The 27,826-nt window shown below is 37.5% G+C and overlaps 1 protein-coding gene across 2 annotated transcripts in view; it reads right to left on the reverse strand.

Annotated features, from left to right (window-relative positions):
* EXOC6B (exocyst complex component 6B) overlaps positions 1 to 26,771 on the reverse strand; it is a 730,495-nt gene extending 703,724 nt beyond the window's left edge. For both annotated transcript variants that reach the window (XM_082642964.1, XM_082642965.1), the window contains exon 1: positions 26,461 to 26,771. In XM_082642964.1, the coding sequence (XP_082499090.1) occupies positions 26,461 to 26,573 (113 nt within the window). In that variant the 5' untranslated portion in view covers positions 26,574 to 26,771. The remainder of the gene's footprint in view (positions 1 to 26,460) is intronic.
* Between the last annotated feature and the right edge of the window lie 1,055 nt (positions 26,772 to 27,826).

Consider the following 27,826-nt stretch of genomic DNA (forward strand, 5'->3'; position numbering starts at 1 on the left):
ATGTATATGAATGGATTGAAAAACATCTGGAATGAAGTATACCAAAATTAGTTTACTGTATTGATAATGGGATTTTAAGTATTTTTTACTTTTATCTTTAAAAGTTTCTTTTTAGTTTGAATTTTTTACTATATATATATTATTTTCAAAATCAGAGGAAAAAAACCCTTTTCATCTTATAAAAAAAGAATTCTAAGATTTGGATAGTTTTCTCAAAGACCTGAACCTATTTCTTTTCATGACAGATGCTAAGTACTATAAATTTAGAGAAGAATAAGACAATTTTATCTTAGAGCAGTGGTTCTCAAAGTGAATTTTATCTTAGAGCAGTGGTTCTCAAAGTGACCAGCATCTGATCAGCATCACCTAAAACTAGTTAGAAATGCAAAATCTCAGGCCCCACTCCAGACATACTGAACTAGAAAATCTGGGGGTGGAGCCCACATCTGTATCCAGTTGGTTCTGATCCATTCTCCAGTTTGAGAACCAGTGTTTAAGATGAACTCAAAACCTGGCGATCTGAAAGGCCAATTTAAACACCTCTTGGTATTGTTAGTGCCACATAAATCCAAACAAATGGAGGTGATGTCTCCACCAGGAGAGCCTTCTTTTTTTTTTTTTTTTTTTTTTTTTTTGTGGTACGCGGGCCTCTCCCTGTTGTGGCCTCTCCGGTTGCGGAGCACAGGCTCCGGACGCACAGGCTCAGCGGCCATGGCTCACAGGCCTAGCTGCTCTGCGGCATGTGGGATCTTCCCGGACCGGGGCACGAACCCTTGTCCCCTGCATCAGCAGGCGGACTCTCAACCACTGTGCCACCAGGGAAGCTCCCAGGAGAGCCTTCTAGCTGATAAAATTTGGGAATAAAGGCCTGAAAAATACTCGAAATATCAGAAATAAAGCAGCAATCCCACCTGAGCTATGACTAATCCTGTTGCAAACAGAACAAAACTTCCAAGCCCAACATGAGAAACAACAGCTCCAGATGGTGAATACTATCAAAAGCCTAGTGCTACCCAGGGCAACCTTCTGAAAACTCTAAGCAATAACAAATGGACTTGGAATCCCAACTAACCACACACTGATAGAATCACAACTAAGTAATACCCAGCCCTCTGGCAAAGATATAAGGTTTATTCAACATACAATGGAGCTATTAACAGGATCCAAGCATTAAGTCATCTCAAAATATCAAGAACGTCCATATTAAGGCTTCAGAGTTACTTAATTATGAACAAACTAAAAACATCAAAAATAAGTCTGAAACACTGTCACAGCAAATTCACTTAAGAGCTCATTTATCCAGCAGAAGGGGGGGGAGGGGGGAACACCATCAGTATTAAAATAAGGAAAATGTGGGAGAAATAATAAATACAGGAAAGAGGGGTTAAATATATGGACAGTGCACTTAAAATTATTGCATCTATAAATACAACTTAAAAAAAGAGTTCTCATTTACAGTTTTGCAAGAAATTTTTATATACTTAAAAATAGGGTCTACATTTGTCCATATGGTATCTTTCCCCTCTTCAAGATACTTGCCTGCCATCTGCTGGAAAACTGTCCTAATGAATGTATAAACCTACATTATATATGCTATAAATGGCATCATCATTGATATGGCCCAGCTATGCACTATACAACCTGCACAAGTGTGCAAAACAAACACGCTTAAGAACTAGCCTAATTTAGACCATATCTGAACCTCCATAGTGAATCAGAAATCTTTAAGAGGTCTGACCATAAAGCTGACAGAGGTTAGACTGACAGGAGTCTCCCCACTACATACATAACCTATAACCTCATCCTTCCAAGTAACTAATGATAAAACTATATAGCTCTGGGGTTCCAGCCTCAAGCGGATAAAGAACAGCAGGTTCTCTGACGCTTTGCTTTTCCAACAAACAGGATGCTGCTGCTTTGACTATGGATTCTAGTACACAGGAAAGCAAAATTAGTTTGAGAATTCTGCTGCAGATTCATATTCTTCATCTGCTTCTGAGTCTATTTAATTTTTATTTACTTTTTTTTAATAGGTCTGGCTGCCTATTTTGTCTGTTATATCTCTAAAAACAAGAATACCACAATAGACAAAGGTCTGATACAGCCCATCCTAAGGCCGCAGAGAAATGAGTGGTCTCATTACTAGCAACTAGTTATTTTAGTGACAATATACTAACTTGAATGAAATATTCTTTAGATTTTTTTATATGATGAACAGAACCTAATGGTGCAAAACCGTAATACCAGAAGTAAATCTGCTCAGGTATACAGCAATTTGCAGTATTCTGCAGCCCCACTTTACTCCAGACCAGACAGATGACCATTTCTTCTTCATTTAACTCTTAAAAGAGCTATTCCAGAGCCATCTCCATGTATGATTGGCCTTAGAAGACTAGCAAACTGAGGAAAACCAAAAGGATCAAGGAAGTCTTTCAAAGTCTTTCTAGCAACTTGTAATGCAATGATACTTTTACAACTCTGCCTCAAGTATCTTGAGAAATTTCTCCCTGCTTCTTCGATCAACAAACTGTGGTTATTTAAAACTGATTGAGGGACTTCCCTGGCGGTCCAGTGGTTAAGACTCCACACTCTCAAGGAAGGAGGCGCAGGTTCTATCCCTGGTTGGGGAACTAAGATCTCGCATGCCACAGGGTGCGGCCAAAAAAAAAAAAAAAAAAACTAACTGGAAGTGACATGGAATTTGTCCTCCTACTTTGTCAAAGACTGCCAGATAGCAAAATGTAAAACTTCTGACCAAGTTTATGTAATGACATAGGAAATAAAACCACAAAAAGGACACCTGGGAACTTTTTTAAGAATTAATTTATTATAAACTTCTGACTTTTTTTTAACAAGTCTGGTTAACAAGGGCAAATTCTGGGTCATGCTGTCCAAATTTGATAATGGAGACAATGACAGCTTAAATCTGGTATACCTTTGGGAGGTTGTTTTCCCAGCTTTATAAATTCTCAGAACTTTGTGTACTGAAATGAGGCCACTTCAAAGTACTGGTCACAGGCCCCCATACTGTACAACTGATTTAAAAGTTCAAGCTACATAAAGCCTTAGAAAGATTTTCTGTCTCCAGAATTATCTAAAAACCATTTTGCCAATTTACCTCCTCCACACAATGGTCTTTCTGATTGGACAGTAGGGCCTGAGTCACTATTTTAAAGAACAACATTTTAATCATCCTAAGGAAAAAAAAAAAAAGCAGTACATTACTAAATAATCCATTAGTATTATACATACTAAATAATTCATTACAATTACATGCCAGCATCCTCAATGAATGCAATGAATCATAAGAAAGAATATCAATTGCATGAGGCTTTTATGGACCCTTACTTAAGACTCTCGGTAAAAAATTTATGAGCTCAAAAAAAAAGTCCTTACAGTCTATTCCTAAAATTTGGCACAGGAGCTGGGAACTATAGGCAAAGTCTTCTGAAACATCAGATGATAATTTTCAGTGAGATAAATAAGGACTTCTTTTATTGTTATTTAGTCTTATACCCTAAAAATTTGAAAACTCTCTTGGTTGAGCTGAATGTATGCCTTTCTTCCCCTTTCTTTCCCTCTCCATCCCCAGCCCCAAAGGGAATGGAAACAAAAGCTATATCTTATATGCTTATACAGTTTTAGGTGTGACCTCAGAAAACTGACCTTGCTGCCTAATTAATGCCAGAAAGGATAATTTCAGACCAACTACAGGCAGTCCCTGATTCACTTAATAAATAAGTTCCTGGGAGCATACGTATGAAGCAAATATTTGTAAATTAAAGCAAAAATTTCCGGAAGTAATACAGCTGATTCTGAATGTTTATGGATGAATTGATATGATGTCTAGGATTTACTTCAAGATTAGCTAAGGTTGCCATGGGGAGAAGGGGTAGGCAGTGACAGAATTAGATGAAACGAGACTGTTGTGTGTTGATACCTGTTAAGACTGTGAGAAGGGCACACAGGAAGTTATTGTACTGTTGTCTCAATTTTGTTTTAAAGTTTCCACAGTAAATTAATTTGGAAAGAAAAAAGAATAAGGCAAGAATTGGCTGCACCTATCAAAGGTTTAAATTTACAAAGCTTGTATTCAACAAGCCCACATTTAAGAATCTATCCTACAGAAATACCAGTATCAATATGTAAACAGATATTTATGAGAATACAAAATTTTCTGTAAGAACAATGTGGGCAGGGAAAAGGAGACCATCTAAATGTCCATCAAGAGAGGAGTACGTAATTCCATACAACAGAATATTCTGCAGTCATTAAAAAGGACAAAAGTAGAGCTAGAAGTTTCAATTCATAAAGATACCTGACATATTTATATGTTAAAGAGAAAAAAACAGATGTGTATCGAAATGTATATGGTAATTCCCAGCTAAAAAGAAAAACTATAAGACTATGTATGTATATATAAATGTATGTGTATATACATGCTTATATAAGCATAGAAAAAAGTCTAGAATACTACTCATCAAACTACTAATAATGCTTTGAAGGGGTAACTTTAAAGTGGGGAAGAGAGGAAAGTTTACTTATACACTTCTAAATTGTTACTTTTTTATAATAAACTTATAAAATTGTAAAATATTTAAAAGCCATTACAGGACTTCCCTGGTGGCACGGTGGTTAAGAATCCGCCTGCCAGTGCAGGGGACACAGGTTCGAGCCCTGGTCCGGGAAGATGCCACATGTTGCGGAACAACTAAGCCCGTGCATTACAATTACTGAGCCTGTGCTCTAGAGCCCATGCACCATAACTACTGAAGCCCGCATGCTCTAGGGCCTGCGTGCCACAACTGCTGAGCCTGCGTGCTTCAACAACTGAAACTCACGCACCTAGAGCCCATGCTCCACAACAAGAGAAGCCACTGCAATGAGAAGCCCGCTCACTGCAACGAAGAGTAGCCCCCGCTCGCCGCAACTAGAGAAAGCCTGCATGCAGCAACGAAGACCCAAAGCAGCCAAAAAAAAAAACATTACAGTTTAAAAATAAAGTACCTGGAACATAAAAGTTACTCAATTAACGAGAGAAAATTTTACAAGAATTGCCTAGGGACTGTCACACACTCACAGATATGACAAAATAATTTCACATAAAATAGAAATAATAAAGTTTAAAGGAAAACCATTTAAACCAATAAACTTTTGAAAAGTTTGTTTCAAAAATATGAAAGAAAAAGAAGAAATGCAAACACGGGGACACATATGAATAAGACTTCTACAGGATAATCATGGATAGAGAAAACTGAGGTACACTGGATAAGAAATGACTAGCAGTGAAAAACAAGGGAAGAGGGAAAAAAAGACAGAAAATATGTGGAAGGAAAATTAGGAGATAGTGAAAGAGTTCCATAAATGGGAGAGGGTCACCACATCGTATGAAAACAGTATTGAAAAATGAGGGATGGAGAACAGGACAGGGCAGTTAGTAGCTATGGAAAATCTTCTTTAGACTTTTCCTTCATTTTTAAAACTCTAGTGAATATCCACTATTTAACGTATACTGGCTTCAGCCTACAGGATAACAACTTGAGCCAGCATGAGTTAACTCTGGCTTCCAGAATTCTATTTCAGTGTGATGAAACAACCACATGCATTTATCTTCCTCCCTTCTGAGACCCCATTAAAGGAAAAGGACAAGAACCTGTAGCTAACAAGATATAGCAACAAATTTCTGGAAGAAAAGCTGTCAAAAGGCAGTAAGAATGAAGCAGAATAGTACAAAAAAGAGCCTAGAGTATTTGCCAAGGGAATGAAATCCAAAAGGGAGTCTGGGTACCAGCCATAACCATGGAGAAGGTCCGGATTTAGAATGCCAAGAATAATGGAAGCACTGAAAACAAACAGATTAAATGAAAGACTTAATACAGAACAGTCAGACCCCTACACATGCACCCCATACGTGGGTATTCCAGCAGCCAAACACCTGACAAGGTATCAGGGGATTTTTCTCTGGAGAAATTATGTAGCCTGAGAATATATTTAAAACCACTGAATTGTACAGTTTAAACGAGTAAATTGTATAGTATGTGAACTATATCTCAATAAAGCTCTTGTGAAAAAAGAAAAAGCACTAATTTTCCTTTTCTTCCATAATGGGAAATCAATTAATACTGCCTAAAATTGAATGTAATTTTTTAATCACAAATATAGAAGCTGACTTTTTACTCTAAGTTTAAAAGATCTTTTAAAAATGAACATTATTTGTGATGAAAATACATTTACCTGAAATTCAATAATTATATAAGTTTCATTTCAGTTTCCTTTTCAAGTAAAATTAAATGTAATATTTGTTATTAGAAATAGCATTATAGTATATCCAATTTTCATGAAAATTATTTTCTTCTTCTCATCCTTCTATTTGTATATTTGTGTGACGTGATGTTGATCTGGAATGATGATCACCTAAAGTTAATGATGGTTATTTCTCAGAAACAGATTTCTGCCAGATATGTACTTGTGTCTTCTTTACACTCTTCTGTACTGCTTGATTTTATTTTTACTAATAAGCATGCAGCATACTTATAAAAAGAAAAATAATTTGAAAATTAAAAGGCTTATAATAAGACTTCCACTTCTGGAAAGATGAAGCAGACATAGTTTTTCCTACTCCTCCCAATAAGTATAACTAAAAACTCTAGACATTATATGTAAAACAAAAATTAAAAAATCTGAAAGGTGGAAAGAAGGCAGCAAACTGGCTTGGGACCTCAGGACAAAAAGAATGACACAATGGTGAGTTCCCTCTGTTTTCTTTTTGCCTCATATCCCAGACTTGGAACTGAAGAGACTGGCAACCCAGAAACACGAACAGGTGCAAATAAAAAAAAAGCCCCAACAAAAGCTTGCTCTCTCTAGTCAAAAGATGACAAAAGAGGCAGCCTAAGACAGAAAATATTTATACAATCACCCTTGCATTCAAGATAAACACCACAGTGGCGGAGCGGGGCGGGGGTGACTGTGCCCTGCCCATACCCATATCACCACAGGCAGAAAGAAAACCTAGACTTCCACCCTCACAGATAATAACAAACCTCAGTCAACACCTCAGTCAGGGTGTCAGAGAAGGCCAAGAAGGGATCTGGGACTTTCATCCCCACCAGATGTTTACAACCCACACCACGGTGTCGGCAAAGACCAAGTATGGAATCAGAACTGCCATCTCCAGCAGTAATGAGGGGCCCCTCTCAGGTGTCAACAGAGGCCAAGTGAACACCTACCTCCGCCGAGCAGTAATGAAGCAGTAACCCACATCTTCTCCTGCCAAAGTGGTGTCAGAGAAAGTCAGCTAAAAGAATAGATTTAAATGAGAGATGTACAGATTTCAATTAAAAATCATTCTTCATACCAAGAACCAAGAAGCTGCCCAACTATTGAAAAAAAGACAATCACTAGGTGCCAAGACGAAGACAACAGAGAAGTTAAAATTATGAAGATTTTAAAGTGGTCATTATAAAAATGATTCAACAAACAATTATGAACGTGCCTGAAACAAAAAAAAGAGCCTCAGCAAAGAAATTCGGGAAATGATAACCAAATGTAGAGTTTAGAACTGAAAAATACAATAACTGAAATTAAAAACTCAGTGGATGGACTCAAGAACAGAGTAGAAGGGACAGAGGAAAAACTCAGTGAAACGAAAGATAGAACAGGAGAAATTGCATTAACAGAACAACATGAGAAAATAAACTGAAGGAAATGAACAGAGCCTCAAGGGCTGTTGGACTATACCAAAAAATCTAACATTCGTGTTACCCGAGTCCCAGGAGAGTAGAAAAAGGGTGAGGCAAGAAAGTACTTGAAGAAATAATGGCTAAAAACTTCCCAAATTTGGCAAGGGATATAAACCTACAGATTCAAAAAGATCAGCAAATCCCAAACAGGAAAAACCCAAAGAAATCCATGCCAAGACACATCATAATTAAATTCCTGAAAACTAAAGACAGAAAAAATCTTGAAAGTAGCCGGAGGAAAATGACATCTTTCCTATAAGGAAAAAATAATTTGAATGACAACAAATTTCTCATCAGAAACCATGGAGGCCAAAAAGAAGTAGCACAGCACTTTTCAACCAGAATCCTACACCCAGGAGAAATACCCTTTAGGAATGAAGGGGAAATCAAAACATTCTCACGTAAAGGAAAACTAAGCCATTCCCATGTAAAGAAAATTTGTTGCCAGTACGCCTACTCTAAAAGAATGGCTGTAGGATGTTTTCTAAATGGAAACGAAATGATTTAAAAAAAAAAAAAAAAAAAGGAGACAGAAAGAAAAGAAAAGCTTGGAACATCAGAAAGGAAAAAATGACACAGTAAGCAAAAATGTGGATAAATAAAGGGATATAAAGGGAGGTAAAGTTTCTTTTTTTTTACAATTAACATTTTATCTATTTATTTATTTTTGGCTGCGTTGGGTCTTCGTTGCTGCACGCAGGCTTTCTCTAGTTGCGGTGAGCGGGGGCTACTCTCCGTTGCAGTGCACAGGTTTCTTATTGTGGTGGCTTCTCTTGTTGCGGAGCACAGGCTCTAGGCACGTGAGTTTCAGTAGCTGTGGCACGCAGGCTAAGTAGTTGTGGCTCACAGGCTCTAGAGCACGGGCTCAGTAGTTGTGGCACACAGGCTTAGTTGCTCCACGGCATGTGGTATCTTTCTGGACCAGGGCTCAAACCCATGTCCCCTGCATTGGGAGGTGGATTCTTAACCACTGCGCCACCAGGGAAATCCCAAGGGGAGTAAGTTTTCTATACTTCACTCAAAGTGGAAAATGATGACACTAGTAAAATGCAGGAAGTTAAATAAAAACAACGCTAACGCTAGAGAAACCACCAAGAAGGGTACACTCAAAAACATTAGATGAATCAAAATGGAATTCTCTAAAAATGTTCAAGTAATTCAAAGAATTACTTTGACAAAGAAAATAGAAAAACAAAAGAGAGAATAAACAGAAAACAACAAATGAAACAACAGAATTAAGACTTAGCATATCAATAATTACATTAAATGCAAATGTCCTAATTACACCAGACAGAGACTGACAGCATAGATGAAAAACACACCTGTATGCTATGAGCAAGAAATTCACTTCAAATATAATGATATAGGCAGGTTAAAAATAAAAGAATGGAAAATGATATATCATGTAAACAGTAATCAAAGGAAAACAGGGGTAACTATATTATCATCAGATAAAGTAGATTTCATAGCAAATTACCAGAGACAAAATAGGTCATTATATAATGAAATACTCAATCCACTAAGAAGACATAGCAATTCTAAATGTATATGTACCGAACAACAGAGTTGCTAAACATGTGAAGCAAAAGTGGACAGATCTGAAAGGAGAAATAGACAATTCCACAATTATACTTAAGAGACTTCAACACCTCTCTCTCAGTTGAGACAGACAGAAAGTCAGCAACGATACAGAGAAATACAACACCATCAACCAATGGGAATCTAATCGACATTCATAAAACATTCTACACAACAGAATATACATACTTTTCAAGAGTCCACAGAACATATATCAAGAAAGACCATACTGTGGGCCATAACACAAACCTCAACAAATTCAAAAGAACTGAGATAATACACAGTATGTTCTCCAACCACAATGGAATCAACCTAGAAATTGATAACAGGAAATATTCAAACCCTTGGAAACTAAACAACACACTTCTAAATAATTCATGGGTCAAACAGGAAATCTAAGGGGAAATCCAAAAATACACTAAACTGAATGAATATGAAAATACAACATATCAAAACTTATAGGACACAGGTAAATCAGTTCTGGGAGAGATATTTATAGCACTAGAGATATTTTATAGCATTATAAATATAGAGATATGTAGCATTAGAGATATTTTATAGCATTAGAAAAGAGAAAAAAACCTCAAATCAATCTTTGAAGCCCCCATACACCTCAAGAAACTACAGAGCAAAAACAAACAGTAGGAAGGAAATAATAAAGATGAGGGTAGAATTCAGTATAATAGAAAACAGAAAAACAATACATAAAATCAATGAAAAGTCTGATTCTTTGAAAACACCAATAAAATTGACATATCCAACAAATTATCAAGATAAGGAATGAAAGCACAGACATCACTACACACCCTGTAGCCATCAAAAGGATAATAGGTCTTCCCTGGTGGCGCAGTGGTTGAGAGTCCGCCTGCCGATGCAGGGGACACGGGTTCGTGCCCCGGTCCGGGAAGATCCCACATGCCGCGGAGCGGCTGGGCCCGTGAGCCATGGCCGCTGAGCCTGCGCATCCGGAGCCTGTGCTCCGCAACGGGAGAGGCCACAACAGTGAGAGGCCCACGTACCGCAAAAAAAAAAAAAAAAAAGGATAATAAAAGAGAACTATAAACGCTTTTGACATAAATTTGACAACTTAGATGAAATAAACCAATTCTTCAAAAATCACAAATTATCACAATTCACCCACTAGAAAATATTAATTTATATAGCCCTAGAACTATGAAGGAAACTGAATTTGTAAGATCCCCCAAAAAATAAATCTCCAGGCCTAGATGGTTTAATTGGAGAATTCTACAAAATGCTTAAAGCAGAATTAATCTAATTACGAATTAATTCTAAAGTCTCTTCTTGAAAATAGAAGAGGGAAAAAAATAGAAGAGGAGGGAGGAAACACCTCCCAATTCATTTTTCTGAAGCAACCCTAACGTCAAAACCAGACAGAGAGCAAATAAATAAAACTACAGAACAATATCCCTCATAAAAATAAACACAGGGGCTTCCCTGGTGGCGCAGTGGTTGAGAGTCTGCCTGCCGATGCAGGGGACACGGGTTTGTGCCCCGGTCCGGGAGGATCCCACATGCCGCGGAGCGGCTGGGTCCATGAGCCATGGCCGCTGAGCCTGCGCATCCGGAGCCTGTGCTCCGCAACGGGAGAGGCCACAGCAGTGAGAGGCCCGCGTACCGCAAAAAAAATAAAAAATAAAAATAAAAATAAATAAACACAAAAATCCCTAAGAAAATATGGGCAAGGAGAATTCAAGGTATGAAAAGAAATATACAATGACTAAGTTAGCTTTATTCCAGGAAGGCAGGCTCATTCAATATTCAAAATCAATCAATGTAATCCACATGACTAAAGAAGAAAAATCACATGATCATATCAATCAATGCACTAAAAGCACTGGACAAAATTCAACACTTTTTCATGATAAAACCTCTCAGAAAATAGGAATATAAGGAAACTTCCTCAACTTGACAAATAGCATTTGCAAAAATCCTATAACTTAACACTATACTTAATGGGGGAAAGACTGAATGCTTTCTCTGGGACTCGGAACAAGGTAAAGATGTCCACATATGCCAGTCTTATTCAACATAGTCCTGAAAGTTCTAGCCAGTGAAACAAAGTTAAAGAAAAGGCATACAGATTGGAAAAGAAAAACTAAAACTGTCCCTATTGCACATGACACTATTATCAACATAGAAAACTACAAGGAATCTACAAAAAAGTCCTAGACTAATAAAGAAAGTTACAAAGATACAAGATAAACATCCAAAAATTAATTGTATTTCTACATATTAGCAATGAACATAATGACACCAAAATTTAAAATACAGTACCATTTACAATCACTTTTTTAAAAAGAAATACTGAAGTGTAAATCTAACAAAATATGGACTGAGTTTGTATGCAAAAAACTGCACAGTGCTGATAAAAAGAGATCAAAAGGGAGCTAAACAAATTGATAAACATACCATATTTGTGACTGGAAGACTCATGAAGTAAAGATGTCAATTCTCCACAAATTGATATACAGGTTTAATACAACGCCTATCAAAATCTCAGCAAGATACTTTTGTAGATGTAAACAAAATTATTCTAAAATTTATATGGAAAGGCAAAGGAGCTAAATGAGCTAAAACTATTTTGATAAAGAAGATTAAAGTGGGAGGAATCAGTCTACCCATTATCAAGACTTATTCTATATAGTTACAGTAATCAAGACTGTGATACCGGCAGAGGGATAGACATATAGATCAACAGAAAAGAGAGACCCCAGAACAGACCAACACAAATATGCCCAAGTGGCTTTTGACGAAGGTGCAAAAGCAGTTCATTAGAGGAAAAACAGCCTTTTCAATAAATGGTGGTGGAACAATTGGATATCCATAGGCCAAAAAAAAAAAAAAAAAAAAAAAAAAAGGAGAGAGAAATTTTGAAGTCTCATTGCTTATACAAAAATTACAAAATTACAAAAATCATTTCAAAATGAATCACAGGGGCTTCCCTGGTGGCTCAGTGGTTAAGAATCCACCTGCCAATGCAGGGCACATGGGTTCGAACCCTGGTCCGGGAAGATCCCACATGCCACAGAGCAACTAAGCCCGTGCGCCACAACTACCGAGCCTGCGCCCTAGAGCCCGTGAGCCACAACTACCGAGCCCGCGTGCTGCAACTACTGAAGCCTGCGTGCCTAGAGCCTGTGCTCCGCAACAAGGGAAGCCACCGCAATGAGAAGCCCGCGCACCACAACGAAGAGTAGCCCCCTCTCGCCACAACTAGAGAAAGCCCGCACACAGCAACGAAAACCCAATGCAGCCAAAAATAAAATAAATTAAATAAATGAATTTTTTAAAAAAATGAATCACAGACTTTCATTTTTGTAAAACTATAAACTTTTAGGACAAAAAAAATCACCAGGGAAAATCCTCAAGATCTAGGGCTAGGCAAAGAGTTCTTAGAATTGACACCAAAAACATGTTCCATACAAAGAAAAATTGGTAACTTGGACTTCATCAAAATAAAAAACTTCTGATCTGTAACGGACCTCTGTTAAGAGGGTGAAAAGACAAGCCACAGAGTGGGAGAAAATGTCTACAAGTCACATATCCAATAAAGGACTAGTATCTAGAAATATAAAGAATTTTCAAAACTCAACAGTTAAAAAAATCCAATTAGAAACTGGGCAAACACCTGAAGAAGCAATTCAACAAAGTAGGTATACATATGGCAAGTAAGTACATGAAAAGATATTCAGCATCATTAGCAGTTAGAAAAATGTAAACCACAATAGTTAAAAAAGTTAAAACCACAATAAGATACTACTACACCTGTATCAGAATGGCTAAAATAAAAAATAGTGATACCAAATGCTAGCAAGGATCTGGAAAAACGAATCCACCTACATTGCTGGTGGGAACGTAAAATGGTACCACCACTTTAGAAAATAAGTTTAGTAGTTCTTCAAAAAGTTAAACATAGAGTTACCACATGACCCAGCAATTCCACCACTAGCTATATACCCTAGAGAAGTGAAAATGTCTGTTCACACAAAAACCTTTACAGAAGTATTTATAGCAGTTTCATTTTAATAGCCAAAAACCGCAAACAAGCCAGATGTCCTTTAATGGGTGAATGATTAAAAAACTGTGGTACAGCTATACCATGGAATACCATGGAATACCATTCTGCAATAAAAAGGAACTATTGATACACCACAACAATTTGGATGAATCACCAGGAAATTACATTGAGTGAAGCCAATTCCAAAATGTTACATACTGTATGATTCCATTTATATAACATTCTTGAGATGATAGAATTATAGAAATGGAGAACAGTTTAGTGGTTTTCAGGGGCTAAAGAGCAGATAGGGACAGAAGGAAAACAGCTGTAGTTATAAGAGGGCAACACGAGGGATGCTTGTGATGATGAAAATATTCTGTATTTTGACTGTCACAATGTCAGTATCTTAGTCCTGATATATTGTACTACAGTTTCTCATGACGCTACTAGAGGAGGAAACTGTGTAAAGGGTACAGGGGATCTCTGTATAATTTCTTACAAGTGAATTTCCAATCACCTCAAAATGCAAAGTTTCATTTTTAAAAAATCAAATAATAAATGTATAGAGTCAGATCCACATTTACCATTTAAAAATGCTTCCAATAGCCTATTTTTCTATTTCCAGAGCTCTTCTCATTTCATTTTCCTCTTTCTTTTGCTATTCCAATGCCAAAAGATCTTTGTTGTACACTTCTCCCTTACAAATGTCAAGTAATTCTTTTACCTCATCAAAAACAAAATGTTTGGCTAGCTCCCTTATTTCTTTCCTTTTTTTTTTAATGTGTTATACAAACATGTCTTTCCTAAAATCAAACTCCATACCAAAAATGTTTCATAACATGGATTCAGTCAAGCTCAATGTCTGCTGTTTTTATTCATTCATATTTCTTGGTAAGATCACATTTCATATCAATACCCTTAAAATGTTATTGTTTATTGGCACCAGAGCTTCCCCAGAAAGTGAAAGTTAGTCGCACTGCGATGATTCTTGCTTGCTTAGATGTTTCACAGAAAGCAGAAGGGAGATACAAAAAGCAAGTACAAGTATGAGGAAAGAAACAAAGCCACAATTTGCAAAGGAAAAAAACATAAAGAAGCACTTTTCAAATATAGAGATATTGAGAACAATAAGAGCAAAGGTTTTGACATGCAACAAGACGTTAGTGCTCCACTACACAAAATCACAGTGCCAAAAGATACACTTTCGTCCCAGTTTGTCATGTTCCCAGTATATAAAAACACAATCAAAATTGAAAGCCTGTGTTACTCCACAGCTTTTTAATCAAAAACAAGTATGCAAAAGAGCCTTATTTTAATCCAAATCATCATTTTTGGCAAATGGCCTTGTCACTTATCTAATATTCAATAGAACATTTGTCCAGCTTCCTAAACACTGGAAACATCTAAATACCCCAAAATGATAGAATTGTTCTTCTAAAAAGTTTGTTATTGTCATTGTTTTTGCTTTTGCTTTTATCAAATCACAGTAGTAACTGAAAGTAAATTCACTACAGTGCAAGATACCTGTCAATCTGATGATCTCCAAGACTGTGAATAGGAGGCATGTATTTTAACAGAGTCCTAGTCCATATGTATCATCACAAATCACATTAAGGTAACCTAGTTGGTTGCACTGTGATAGTTCTTGCTCACTTAGATGTTTAACCGGGCGATGAATGTTTTAAAGTTTTTTTATGCAAATATATATTACATGCTTAAATTTTATTTTATCAATCACTGTGCTCTTGAGACTTATACATCTCAATTTTTTTTAATTATAAATCCAGAACAGGGTAGGTTCCAGACATTCCAGGTAAATAACCTCCTTAATAAGGCATACATTTTCCAGGAAGTATACTCTAAATTACACAGACAAAACATCTATGGTTACTTTATTTGTTGGCAATTTTTTAAATGGCCAAGGTGGGTTGGTCTTTAACATCAAATTTAAGACTGTTAGGAATAAAATTATGGTGGCTTTAACGGCATTTCTTTCTTTCTACAACACAACCCAAATAACTTCTAAAGAACCTTGGCCCTATCCTTAAGTACTCTCTCTCTCACTCTACTTCTTTTGAAGGAATAGAGTGGCTTATCCAGGTTCTTCAAATTTCATAAAAAAATAATATTTCAACCCACAGCTGGTTTACTTTTAAAGCACATACAGGTCTTAGTTAACCTAGAACACATGCAAGTGATACATTCAGAAAGAAACACAAAAAAATATAATCTTGAACTCACTGATACTTGTCAGTTATCAAAAACCTTGACTACTAAAAGCAGTACTTATGAAGACTTAACGTACATGCAAGGCATACACTCTTCTAGACTAGAAATTATGAAGACTGGTCACATGAATTTTACTAAGAAAAGGGTGTATAGCATTCAAAAGATTCTCAAAGTGATCAATAATCAAAAAAAGGGGTTAAGTGGGATAATGCACCATCAACTTCCACTGTAGGTATTATAAAATCTATGCCTTGATTAAGCCAAGACAAGCAGACAACTGCATTCCCTTGGCTCTCTGCAGAACTGCTTTTACTAAATTGTGCTTTGGTTATGCCATATGCTTTCACTAAAGGACAATATAAGAAACAGCCTGTCACATATTGCTGCATTTACTATATGGCTATTAAAGTTACATTATACAGGGCCTTCTTTGTGAGGACATATGGGAGAAACAGTTCTCAGAACCAAGAATAGCTGTGCTTCTCCAAAGTAACTACTTTTTAAGTTTACACCATAACTCAAACAACAAAGCATATCTCATTTTTGCACTAGCTGCCGGAAAGCCTAGAGCCAAACTGATGGCCTACCTTAACAAACATAATCTTTTAACAGCTCTCACTCTTGACTTCATATTCTCTTTCCTACCTTGTTTTCCCTCGCCCCAATTTGCTCACCACCTTTGATGTATCTATTACAAGTATTTTTTTAAATCATGTAGATTTTTGGAAACCATCTAATTCCTTTCTACAAGGCAAGGGGAAAATCAGAGAAAAAGAGAGAGAAAGAGAAAACAGTCAATTGTCAACCAGAATAAGAGGGGAAGGAGACTAAGAATAACCCCAAAACAGAGTTAAGACAAAATTAATCACCCTTCAAAAAAATCAGCCAAAATGTGAAAGAAATATTAATGCTAAGTTACCCGCAATTTGAAAGAAAACATTTAACATTCCAAGGACATCTAGGAATGTAAAATATAACATAAATATAACTTACAGATACACAAATTGCTTTCTAAAACAGCCAAAATATTAAAATATTTCATTATCAGTCTATCTCTTAACTGACCTCTCCTTACTTCAAATATTCGAACGAAGTCCATGTAACATCAGCTAGTCAGCAAACTGTCTTCTTTGTTTTCTAAATACTCCAGCAGATACTAATACACCACAAAAAAAGGCTTTACTCTTTTCCCACAGCCATAGCAAACATCTCTAAGAAATAAGCTATTAGTCACATCAGGTTGCAAGTGTTTAAGCTCAGCTTTATTTTTAACTCAGTTTTTACTAACTCCTCCCCCGCCTCATTATTTTTGCCATCTCCCTCAAGCAAATATTAAATGTCATAGTTGCTCAGCATCTCAACCCAGATTAACACACTTCATAGAGAAGCTACTCACTAATTTTATTTCTTCAAGTTGTTTTCAGCTGGAAGCTTGATTTTGTATGTGATTCAATAAATTACTACATCATTAGCGAATACTAAAAACTATCAAATCCAACGATGTAAAGAATCAAAATATCTTTATTTTCCTCAATGACCTAATCAATATTCATACATATCATATTCCAAACTAAAGCTACGTCATAAATGTCCTCTAAAATTCTAAACTGCTTCCAAACCCATACTAAATAATTGTCCTTATCAATAATTTTTTGCAACTAATTCATATACTAATTAGGTAAATGCTGGAAATTATGTAAATATGTGAATACATACCACAACATTTTAAAGTAAAGAATTTATTAAAATGTTGACATCCTCTGATTTGCTAAGAACTGTATTTGTATATGAAGCAGCATTATCTAATAATGTTACTGCATTCCCCCAAAAAACCTTCTGATTTCAAATTATCATAGCCTCTTGGTATAAGATTTTTTTTTAATTATTTTAAAATGTCTGTTTATTCATGTTCCTTTATAACTAAAACAATAGAAAGGCAGGTTTGAAATTTTCATTCCATAAAAAACAATTGTTTCTTTGTTTTAGTAATCACAACCCATTTTAGTTTGTACACTCCTGATGCATTTAAGCAAAGCATAATTATCAAAGGTTCTTTACTGGTGCTCCCAAATCAAAGAGAAAAATACCAACCTTATAGAAAAATAATCAAAGGACATGGACAGACAGTACACACACACACAGAGCATTTACACATATGAAGGGATGTTCAGCCTCACTCATACAGTACAAATAAAAACACTGAAATACCATTTGTCATTATCATATTAGCAAAAACTCAAAAGTCTAAAACACACTTTGCTGAAAATGCTATGGAGAAATGAGCAATCTCATAGACGGCTAGAAGGAGAACAAAATGGTACAACCCCTGTAGAAAGTAATACCTACCAAAGTACAGGTACACTCATTATTTTACCCAGCAATCCCACTTCTGGGAATCGATCCTACAGATACAATATGAAACGTACAATAAGAAATGACAGACATTCAAGATTATTCACTGCTGCATTATTTTGTCCAACAAAAGACTGGACATAACCCAAGTATACAGAAATAGGGAACTGGTTGAATAAACCATAGTATATTTACACTATGTAGCTGTAAAAACGAATAAGGGAAATCTCTGCATACTGATATGGACAGATCTCCAAAATATATTGACGAAATAATATAAAACACTAAGCTACAGAACTGCATATACAGTACACTGCTTCTTTTGTAAAAGGGGAGGAGAAAATAAAATCATATATGCCTATATTTGCATTAAAAATACAATGGAAGAATAAACAACAAACTAATAAAATGAGGAAATAGAGGGAATGGGAAAAATACTAGATTTATGGTTCACATCATTTTCTTTCCACTTTTTAAATATTTCAAACCCATACAAATAAAGATAATTTACCCATTCATATTTTATTTTCAGAATTATACTAGGTAAAATTTCCAGATGAGTTTCACCAGCACTATATATTTGATCTAATGATAACTAATAAATTCTTCAAATTCAACACAGGAATGATTGCCAAATGCTACTCTCCCATTTAATTTCCCTCTGTGACTACTAATTTTTCTATGGCTTGAATCTAATTGATCAGATAACACACCAGAATAACCTTCCACTGGAAGAGCTTCAATGAAAATTTTTGTTTATTTAGCTCAGATAAAATCAGACTTGGAGCCCATTGCTGATTGAACCAAACCAGCACTGTCTTATCAGCTACAAGCGGGCTTTTTCAGTTTTTCATTTTTCCAATTTGCTTGACAAGTCAATGAAGTTATTAAAATAAAACCTAACTTTTCTTTATCAAACCACAAAAAATTCATTATCCTATTCCATATTGTAATTTAAACTTATTTAACACTATCCACCCCCTTTTTCCCAAATGTACAAAAATTTTAACTTATTACCAAATGTTAAGCTTTATTTATACAATGTGTACTTAGATCATAACATTTTAGTCACTAAAGTTATCATACTTAAATTTGAAAAATTTTAACAATACTGCAAAAATATTTAAGAATCACAGGCATTAGAGGCCAATTATTTTAGATTATGCTTTTGATGAAGAGAAAGAGGAACTCTAAAATCATATGTAATTCCAAAAAATAAACACTTCCAACATGCCGAGGTTTTCAAGATTTTCAGCAGTTTTATTTTTTCCTCAAAAGCCTAGTCATATTTTTTAAGACAGTTAATCTACAAATCAGTTAATTAACCCCCAAATAATTAACAGTTCATGGTACAATTATTTTATTCTTCTATTCATTCAACAAATATTTATTGAGTACCAACTGTATGCCAGGCACTCTTTCAGGTTCCCAGGATACAGCAGCAAACAAAAGGAACAAAATTCCTCCCCTCCTGGAATACACATTCTAATGGAGGAGGCAATTAAAACTTATATATGTCAGGCAATAGTAAGTGCCACAAAGAAAAATAAAATTCCTCCCCCTTTATTCTCTATTCTAATAAATGGCACCACCATTCACCCATTTACTTAGGCCAAGAGCCTTGGAATCATGCTTGATTCCTCTCTTTCTTTAACCCCTATAACTAATCCAATATTTTGGCTCTGCTTTCAAAATATATTCGAAATCCAACTACTTCTCATCATCTCCTCCCCAACAGCTTACTGCATGCTAAAACCATCTCTTAGTTCTTATTACTGCAAATATCCCTTGACTGGTTTTCCTGTTTCTTCTCTTACTCCAATCTTCACACAGTAGCCAGAATGTTCTTTGTTTAACTTAAGTTAGAGCATGTCACTTTCCTGCTCAAAACTCTCTTGTACCTTGCCATAACACTTAGAAATAAAATCAGTCCTTTCTTAGTAACACTTAGAAATAAAATCAGTCTCTTTCTTAGTCTACACTATCTGGACCCTCACTAATTTCCTACCGTCACCTCCCATTATGCTTCTCCTGAGTCTTCACACCGTGCCTGCTGTCTGGAAGGTACTTCCCCCAGAGAGCCATATGGCTTGCTCCTTCACTCTTTTCAAATCTTTGCCAGAATAACTTTTTCTAACCACCTAGTCAAAAATAATACCCCATCATATGTAACACTAACAACTAAATAACACTATTATTTTATGTATCTATGTGTTTGTTTATTCTGTGAGTGCTCCACTAGAATGTAAGGTCCAAAAGGGCAGGGACATGTCTATTTTGTTCCCTGTTGTACCCCAGAGCCTGGAAGAGTACCTGGCACATAGAAGTTGTTCCATAAATATTTGTAGAATGATTGCATAAATTAATTCATGAATGAAGACACCAAAATAATATAGATATATAATATATAACAATGTATAAAACTGTATATGTTAACTGAAAAAGCAAGACACAACATGGTAATATTCTTCTAGTGTAGTAAAATGAATATGGAAAAAGCTTAAAAGAAATATACAAATGTAAGATTGTGACAGGGTGGTAGGATTAAGTTTTTGTTGTCTCTTCTTTTTACAAGTCATGACCTTACATTTATAAATTAAAATATAAAAATGTTATTTTTAAAAGGGAGCTACTACTAAAAAATAAGCAATTAGCAATGGGAGATCATTTCTTTCCCCTCATTGATTGTCAGGACAGTATATCAGTCACCTGAACTGCCTTTATAAAATTGTTTCCCATCCCCTCCTCCATTCTCCAGTCTATATCAAAGTAACCACTTCCAGGGTCTGATTATTGATGAATATTATATCCCTCAGCTGTATGAGTGGAAGGGAAAAAAAAAAAGTCAAGAACCACTCCAAACACTGAGTTTTGTAATTAACATAACTCCAAAAACAGAAATACCTAAGTCCACATAGCAAACTCAAGGGTAAAAGGCAGATGATTCACATTATCGGAGTTACTACTACCTAGCAGGTACAGTGAAGAACGCTTTATCTCCTTTTTTTTTTTTTTTTGATACTGTTCCTGCAATGTAGGTGGTATAATCCCCATTTTAAAGATGAGAAAAATTTGCCTACTAGGGTGGTAAACTGCTTATAAAAACAATTAATTAATTGTTTAAAGAGGCCCATGCGGTGACCAATAATGAGAGAGTGGGGTAAACCAAGGATTATGATTAACTGGTTTCTGTTCAATTTAGGTAACAAGGGAGGGCAGAGGATGGAAAACAAAGCCATGTGGCCAAAGGCACAGAAGGAGTAAGTGGGGAAGCCAGTTCCCCATATTTATCAAATGACACTGAGCAAAACAGCTTTTGAAAATATTCCCCATATTTCTTTTCTGTAAGAGGCAGCTTTACACACAACTTAATTAAATAAGCAAGAGAGGGCCTCCCTGGTGGCGCAGTGGTTGAGAGTCCGCCTGCCGATGCAGGGGATACGGGTTCGTGCCCCGGTCTGGGAGGATCCCATATGCCGCGGAGCGGCTGGGCCCGTGAGCCATGGCCGCTGGGCCTGCGCATCCGGAGCCTGTGCTCCGCAACGGGAGAGGCCACAACAGTGAGAGGCCCGCATACCACAAAAAAAAAAAAAAAAAAAAAAAAAAAAAAAAATAAGCAAGAGAGAAAATTGTTACCGCACCAAGAACACAGCTTTTTAACATTAAAATACATAAAGCAAAGGTCTAAAAGGAAATGCACCAAAACAGCAGCAGTGTTATATAGGAGTGCAAGTAATTCTTAATATAGCTTTCAAAATTTTTATAATGTTGACATAATAGCTTTTTTAATGTTTCAACAGTGAAAAAGATCAAATAGATAAGATTCTTTCATTAATACACCTTATGTTAATCTTAAAGCTAAGCAGTATAACACAAAACCATTCCATGAAGTAAGACAAGAATCAGTCCCTAAAGTAAACTGCTTTACCAAGATCAAATATAGCAATCACATCATTCTTATAACACAAGAACCTCAGAAATGGAAGGCAGCAATTAAGCTAAAAAAGAGAAAACCTTTATCTGAAAACATTAGAGCAAACTTCTTCCCAGGTGAGAGCACTCAACAAGGGAGGTCAAGCTTAACAGCAAAGTCAAACAAACACAAATACAGGGTCTTGAAGGTTACATTTCTGCTACAAATAAGGAATATAAATTTAATGGTAAAAAGAACAAGATAAATCAACCAGAAACATATCTGGGTAAGAAAAATGGAAATCAACAAATGATGCTAGAACTGCATATCAACATGTAAAAGAGTGAAACTGAACACCCTTCCTCACACTATAGGCAAAAATTAACTCAAAATGGATCACAGACCTTAATGTAAAGACAAAATTATACAACTCAGGAAAAAAACAGGAGGAAATCTTCATAATCTCGGGTAAAGCAAAGGCTTCCTAGATACAACACCAAAAGCACAAGCAAAAAAATAAAAACTAGATATACTGGACTTACATCAAAATTTAACTTTTGTGCAACAAGGAAAATGAAAAAACAAACCAAAAGAATGGAAGAAAGTATTTGCAAATCCTATTCCTGGTAAGAGACATATCCAGAATATATAAAGAACTCTTACAACTCAATAATAAAAAGACAACCCAAGTAAAAACTGAGCAAAGGATCTCAATACACATTGCTCCCAAAAAGATAAATAAATAATAAGCACATGAAAACATTAACCATTAGGGAAATGCAAATCAAAACGACAGTGAGACGCAACTTCGTATCCACTAGGATGGCTAAAATATAAAAGATACTAACAAGTGGGCTTCCCTGGTGGCGCAGTGGTTGAGAGTCCGCCTGCCAATGCAGGGGGCGCGGGTTTGTGCCCCGGTCCGGGAAGATCCCACATGCCGCGGAGCGGCTGGGCCCGTGAGCCATGGCCGCTGAGCCTACGCGTCCGGAGCCTGTGCTCCGCAGCGGGAGAGGCCACGGCAGTGGGAGGCCGGCGTACCGCAAAAAAAAAAAAAAAAAAAAAAAAAAAAAAAAGATACTAACAAGTGCTGACAAGGGTATGAAGAAACTGGAACACTTACACATTGCTGGCAGGAATGCAAAACGGTACAGACATTTTGTTAAACAGTCTGGCAGTTCCTCAAAACGTTGTATGATTCCATTAATACAAAGTGAACAGAATAGGCAAACCCATAAAGACAGAAAGTAGTGAGGGCCTTGGGAAGGGGGACAGAATGAAGAGTGGCTGCTAATGGGTATGGGGTTTCTTTTGGGGGTGATGAAAACGTTCTAAAATTAGACTGTGGTGACTGTTAACACAACTCTGTGAATAAACTAAAAAAACACTGAATTGTATAGCTTAAATGGGTGAACTGTACGGGATATGAATTATATCCCAATAAAGCTACTGTTCTAAAGGCAATGTATTTCACTGTTAAATTTAAAAGTCTGTTTTAAAATCTTAAATAGCAATTAAAACTGAATGTTAATTGCTAGCACCCAGAGAACAAAGTGAGGAAATGGCTTATTCTGAATAACGGATGTGAAAGAAGACTAGAGATATGTAAACGTGATTTGAAAAATGCAAATATGAAGCTATTGTTCGTGAGTGATTTGTGATCACTATTTTAGTATTAGCACTACAAGGCAAGAATCAATATTATTTTAAAAACAAGACATGCCCTAACGTCTTATGGGCCTCTTTATTCCATCTGCAAAATCAGGACTTGTAGTTAACAAAATAATTTTTGAGATGAAGACAGAGAAGAAAGAGATGGCTGCTTTCCCAAAAGAATTTGCTAGGCAACAGCCTCTATATGCATGGATAAGCTTGGGACTTTCAGAATTACAGTAAGTAAGGAAAGGCACTCCTTATGATACATGGGAATCAACTAACATTGCATTTACTGTTAAAGCTTAAATCAGGTTAGTTATATAATGAAAAAGTCAAGCCACTGTGGCTCCTCAAACAAAAAGGGATAAAACTGGAAGAATAATTTGGTACCACAAATTATTATTATCTAGTTCCTCTTCACTTACAAAACCTGTCTCAGGAACAGCTAAGAACCCGGTGCCTTAAAAATGCTACCTCAGAAGAACAGGAAAGACTATGAAGAGGGATAGATTTTGAGATTTACAGTTAAGAGTAAAGTTAGGGAAGAGAGCCTACTGCCTTTATCAAACCTGTTTAATAACTGTGATGGAAAACCAGGAGATAATGATTATGGAAGTGCACCCAGGGTAAAGCCTGAGATGTGAAACATCAAGTCTGTGCATGCTGCTGCCTCTGCATGGAATAAGGAAGAAAGATGAGATCATCCCCTGTGAATATGGGAAGAACAAGCTAGACTAAAGACAAAGACAGTGAATATTACTTGTATTATAGGATGTTCTAGTGATTGAATCTTGGGTCCGATAGTAAGATTTAGGGTTATCCACCAAAGACCAGACGAGGCCAAAAATGAAAAGCCCCTAATCATGATAAAAGGGAGTCAGGAAAAGCAACTAAAAGTAGTAGGATAGTGCAGCGGTTTTCAAAACTTTTTTTTTTTTTTTTTTACCATGTCCCCTTAGGACAAAAGATCCCTCCCTAGTCCATCTACCCCAACAAAACCTGACTTTCCAGTGAAAAAAGAACTCAGTGATACCAGTGAGGCAAATCTGCGGGAGAATGGGTAACATATTTTAAACATAACATGTATACTTCTTCAGACAAGATAATGGAAAATTACAGGCCAAAATTCAGTTGAACAAATATGCATTACTATTCAGTGGAGAGCTAACATAATAAATCACAACAAACTAAATTGATAACACTAAATTAAGTCATTTATCCTATAAACGAAGAACAACAGCAATTAAAAACCGCAACCAACTCAAGACAACATTGATGGTATTCTGATGAAGAATCCTTCCTAAAAACTCTGGTAATCCCAACTGTTCCAGCAGGAGCTTTGCTTGGCTGCCAACTATATAGCTCAGCAGCCAAATTTCTTAGTAAAATACTGAAACAGCATCCTCAGTAACTCTAATAACATTTTGTTTCATGAAAACCAAATATTAATAACCATTAATAATGTACATAGAATACCAGTAAGTAGTCCTTAGTTTTTATAAAAGTAAAGATAATGAAATGTGGGTCATTCACCCTTAAGAACTCAAGAAAATGTGAAAAGAGAGGAGCATGACAGTCATGATCATAATGCAGTAAGGGACAAAAAGCAAACTACTAAGGATGGTCATGTCCCATGTCCAGGGATGGCACTGGTTACACTGTGCTAACAATATGCCCTGGAGAAGGACGCTGTGCAGGTGGAAATGAGGAGTCTAGTCTCCAGCCTGCCCCTCCTTCAAACACTTTCATGAGGCAACTCTCCCTATGAAAAAACAAGCAGTGAGTAATAACTTTTTTGAAGGGAGGAACAGCGACCCAAGACTGTACAAGGTGGGTAAGAGAATTCTCTCTGTTGGCTGCATGGAGATCAGAAGGTGCCACAGGAAGGACGAAGATAAGCTAGTTCTAGGGCACTAATAAACTGAGGGGAAAGAAAAAGGTATTTTGAAATTGCGCCTGGTGAGTAATTACCATAAAGTACTGGTAGATGGTGATCCCCAATTGAGGCAGAAAAACAGAGATTAAGAATGCAGACTCTGGATCCAGAATGCATGAGCAGGAATCATGACTCTCCTACTTTATTTTCTCTGTGACCTTGGGCAAGTCACTTAACCTCTCTGTGCTTCATCTGTAAAATGAGGGCAATAATAGTACCTTCCTAATAGGGCTGTTGTGCGGTTTGAATAAGTTATACTTGTAAATCGCTTAATAAATGTCTTGCACTTTACATAGTAAGTGGTACCTAAGTTTTGTTAAATAAGTTGAGGTGGATGGCGGCTTGTTTTGACAACTCCAAATAAAATGGGGGTGTGTGGGCAAAGTAATGGTCACAGGGAACGGAGGGGAGATAACGTCTCTTCGGTGAGGAGTACCAGGAGGCTTCACATTTGGGGAGGTCGTCCTCCTGACAGGGCTCAGCGAGCACCCGCTCACAGGAGAGGCTGAAGGAAACTTCCCTCCTTCCAGGCCTAGGATTTTCAAAAACTCGATTCTGAGAAGTGGTTGTGATTCTGAGGCAAGAGTTTAATTTCCGAGCAAGAGACCGTGGGGTGAATTCTGTTTTGCCTGAAGAGCAGGTCTTGGGTCTAGGGCAGGACGGGGTTTGGGTCGGAGACAGAAGAGTGATGTCCTCAGGGGGAAGCTCTGCTAAAAGCCACCACCTGCCGGGCGCGCTCCCGCTGCCCGCGCCGGTCTAGCCTCGGAGGGAGAACGACGGCTGCCCCAGCCCCGAGGGAGGCAGGAGCCTACAGAGTAACGGGGCTGCCGGCGCCGACGGTCGGGAAGGGACCCCACGGCTGGACTGCGGAGGGGGACCCGCCTCACCGAGGGTGGAGGTCGCTCGCCTGGCTCTCCGAAGGGAGGGGCCGGCGCTGGCCCTGCGGGTGGCCGGCCGGGCGCACAGCCCCGAGGGAGCCTGCCCCCGAGTCCCGCCCGTGCCCGCCCATCTGTGGCCCCGGTACCCAGGGTACCTGAGCGTGGGCCCGATGCAGGCCGTGTCGGTGCTCTCGATCTCTCGGAGGATCCGCTCGTGCTCCGCCGCTGTCTCCAGGCTCTCCGCCTCCGCCATCTTACCCCGCTCCATAGACTGGGGGTGCCCGGCAGCGTTTGCCCTCCTTCAGCTCGGCTCACCTTTCGCTCGCTCGCGCGCTCTCTCTCTCTCCCTCTCTCTCTCCCTCTCTCTCGCTCTCTCGCTCTCTCTCTCTCTCTCTCTCTCTCTCCTCTCTCTCACCCCAGTCTCCACAGCCTCCTGAGCCTCCTGCTACCCGCAGGACGACCCCTCCCTCACATGCGGCACGCCCCCTAGCGTCCCCACGTCCGCAGACGTTCCGCACAATGCCCGCTGGGATTGTAGTTCTCTGGGAGATGGGGCTCCACAAGTTATCCCTAGAATCCGCAAACACGTGTTAAAAGCTCCACTATAAGGCAGGAGCAGTTAACGACTTCATATGCAACGGAGATTAAGTCCGGCAATGGCACTAAACCTACAAATTCTTAAGACCCTTGCCTCAAAGTACAAAAGCCTCTATAGGCACGAATATTAAGAAAGGACTAACTAGGTTTCTGCGGACAGCGATCTTACAAGTTAACAGAGAGGAAAAGCTCAAAACTGAGAAACCCGAAACTAAGAGATAAGGCATAATGTACCTGTAAGCCAGTTCAGAGAATCGAGCACAGTGATCACTTCTGGCTGCAAAGGATTCATTGAGAAACTAAGCCTGAACATTTTTAAAAGATGTGATTGGAAGGTGTGAGGAGCACCCAGAAAGCCAACAAAAACTTCATTTGCACTGGTGTGTAGAGAAGTAGTAGCAAGAGATGGGGCTGGAAAAGCATCTTGGAAAAGGAATACCGGGAAGAGAAATTTGTACTTTATTCTAATGGCTCCACTGGTCCAACAACCAACTGCATCAAAAGCAATTTGGATCCTTTTTTTTAATACAGACCAAAGGTCCTACATATGGACATTCTTATCCAGGCATCTGCATTTCATAAATTCACCAGATTAGAATTTTTAAATCATATTTATTGATCACTGCTTGAGTTTTAATATATAACACAATGACTGGGAATCCACTGAAGGTTTTTAAGAAGAGTAGTGACACAAACCAAATCTTGGTCTTAGGAAACTTGATCTAAAGCAAGTGTGCAAGGTGGACAGAAATAGAAAATTTGGAGACAGGAAAATGCTATAGAAAATGTTAAGGCCTAAACCAAGGAAGTGGCAATGAGAATGAAAAAGAATGGACAAGTAGGAAAAACGTTGTAAAAGCAGAATTGGCATGATTTACTAGGTATGGGGAAGGAGGATGTTGGGTATTACTCCAAGGTTTGGAG

This window comes from Mesoplodon mirus (genome assembly GCF_964341445.2).
Source record: "Mesoplodon mirus genome assembly, chromosome: 14".
Classification (NCBI taxonomy): domain Eukaryota; kingdom Metazoa; phylum Chordata; class Mammalia; order Artiodactyla; family Ziphiidae; genus Mesoplodon; species Mesoplodon mirus.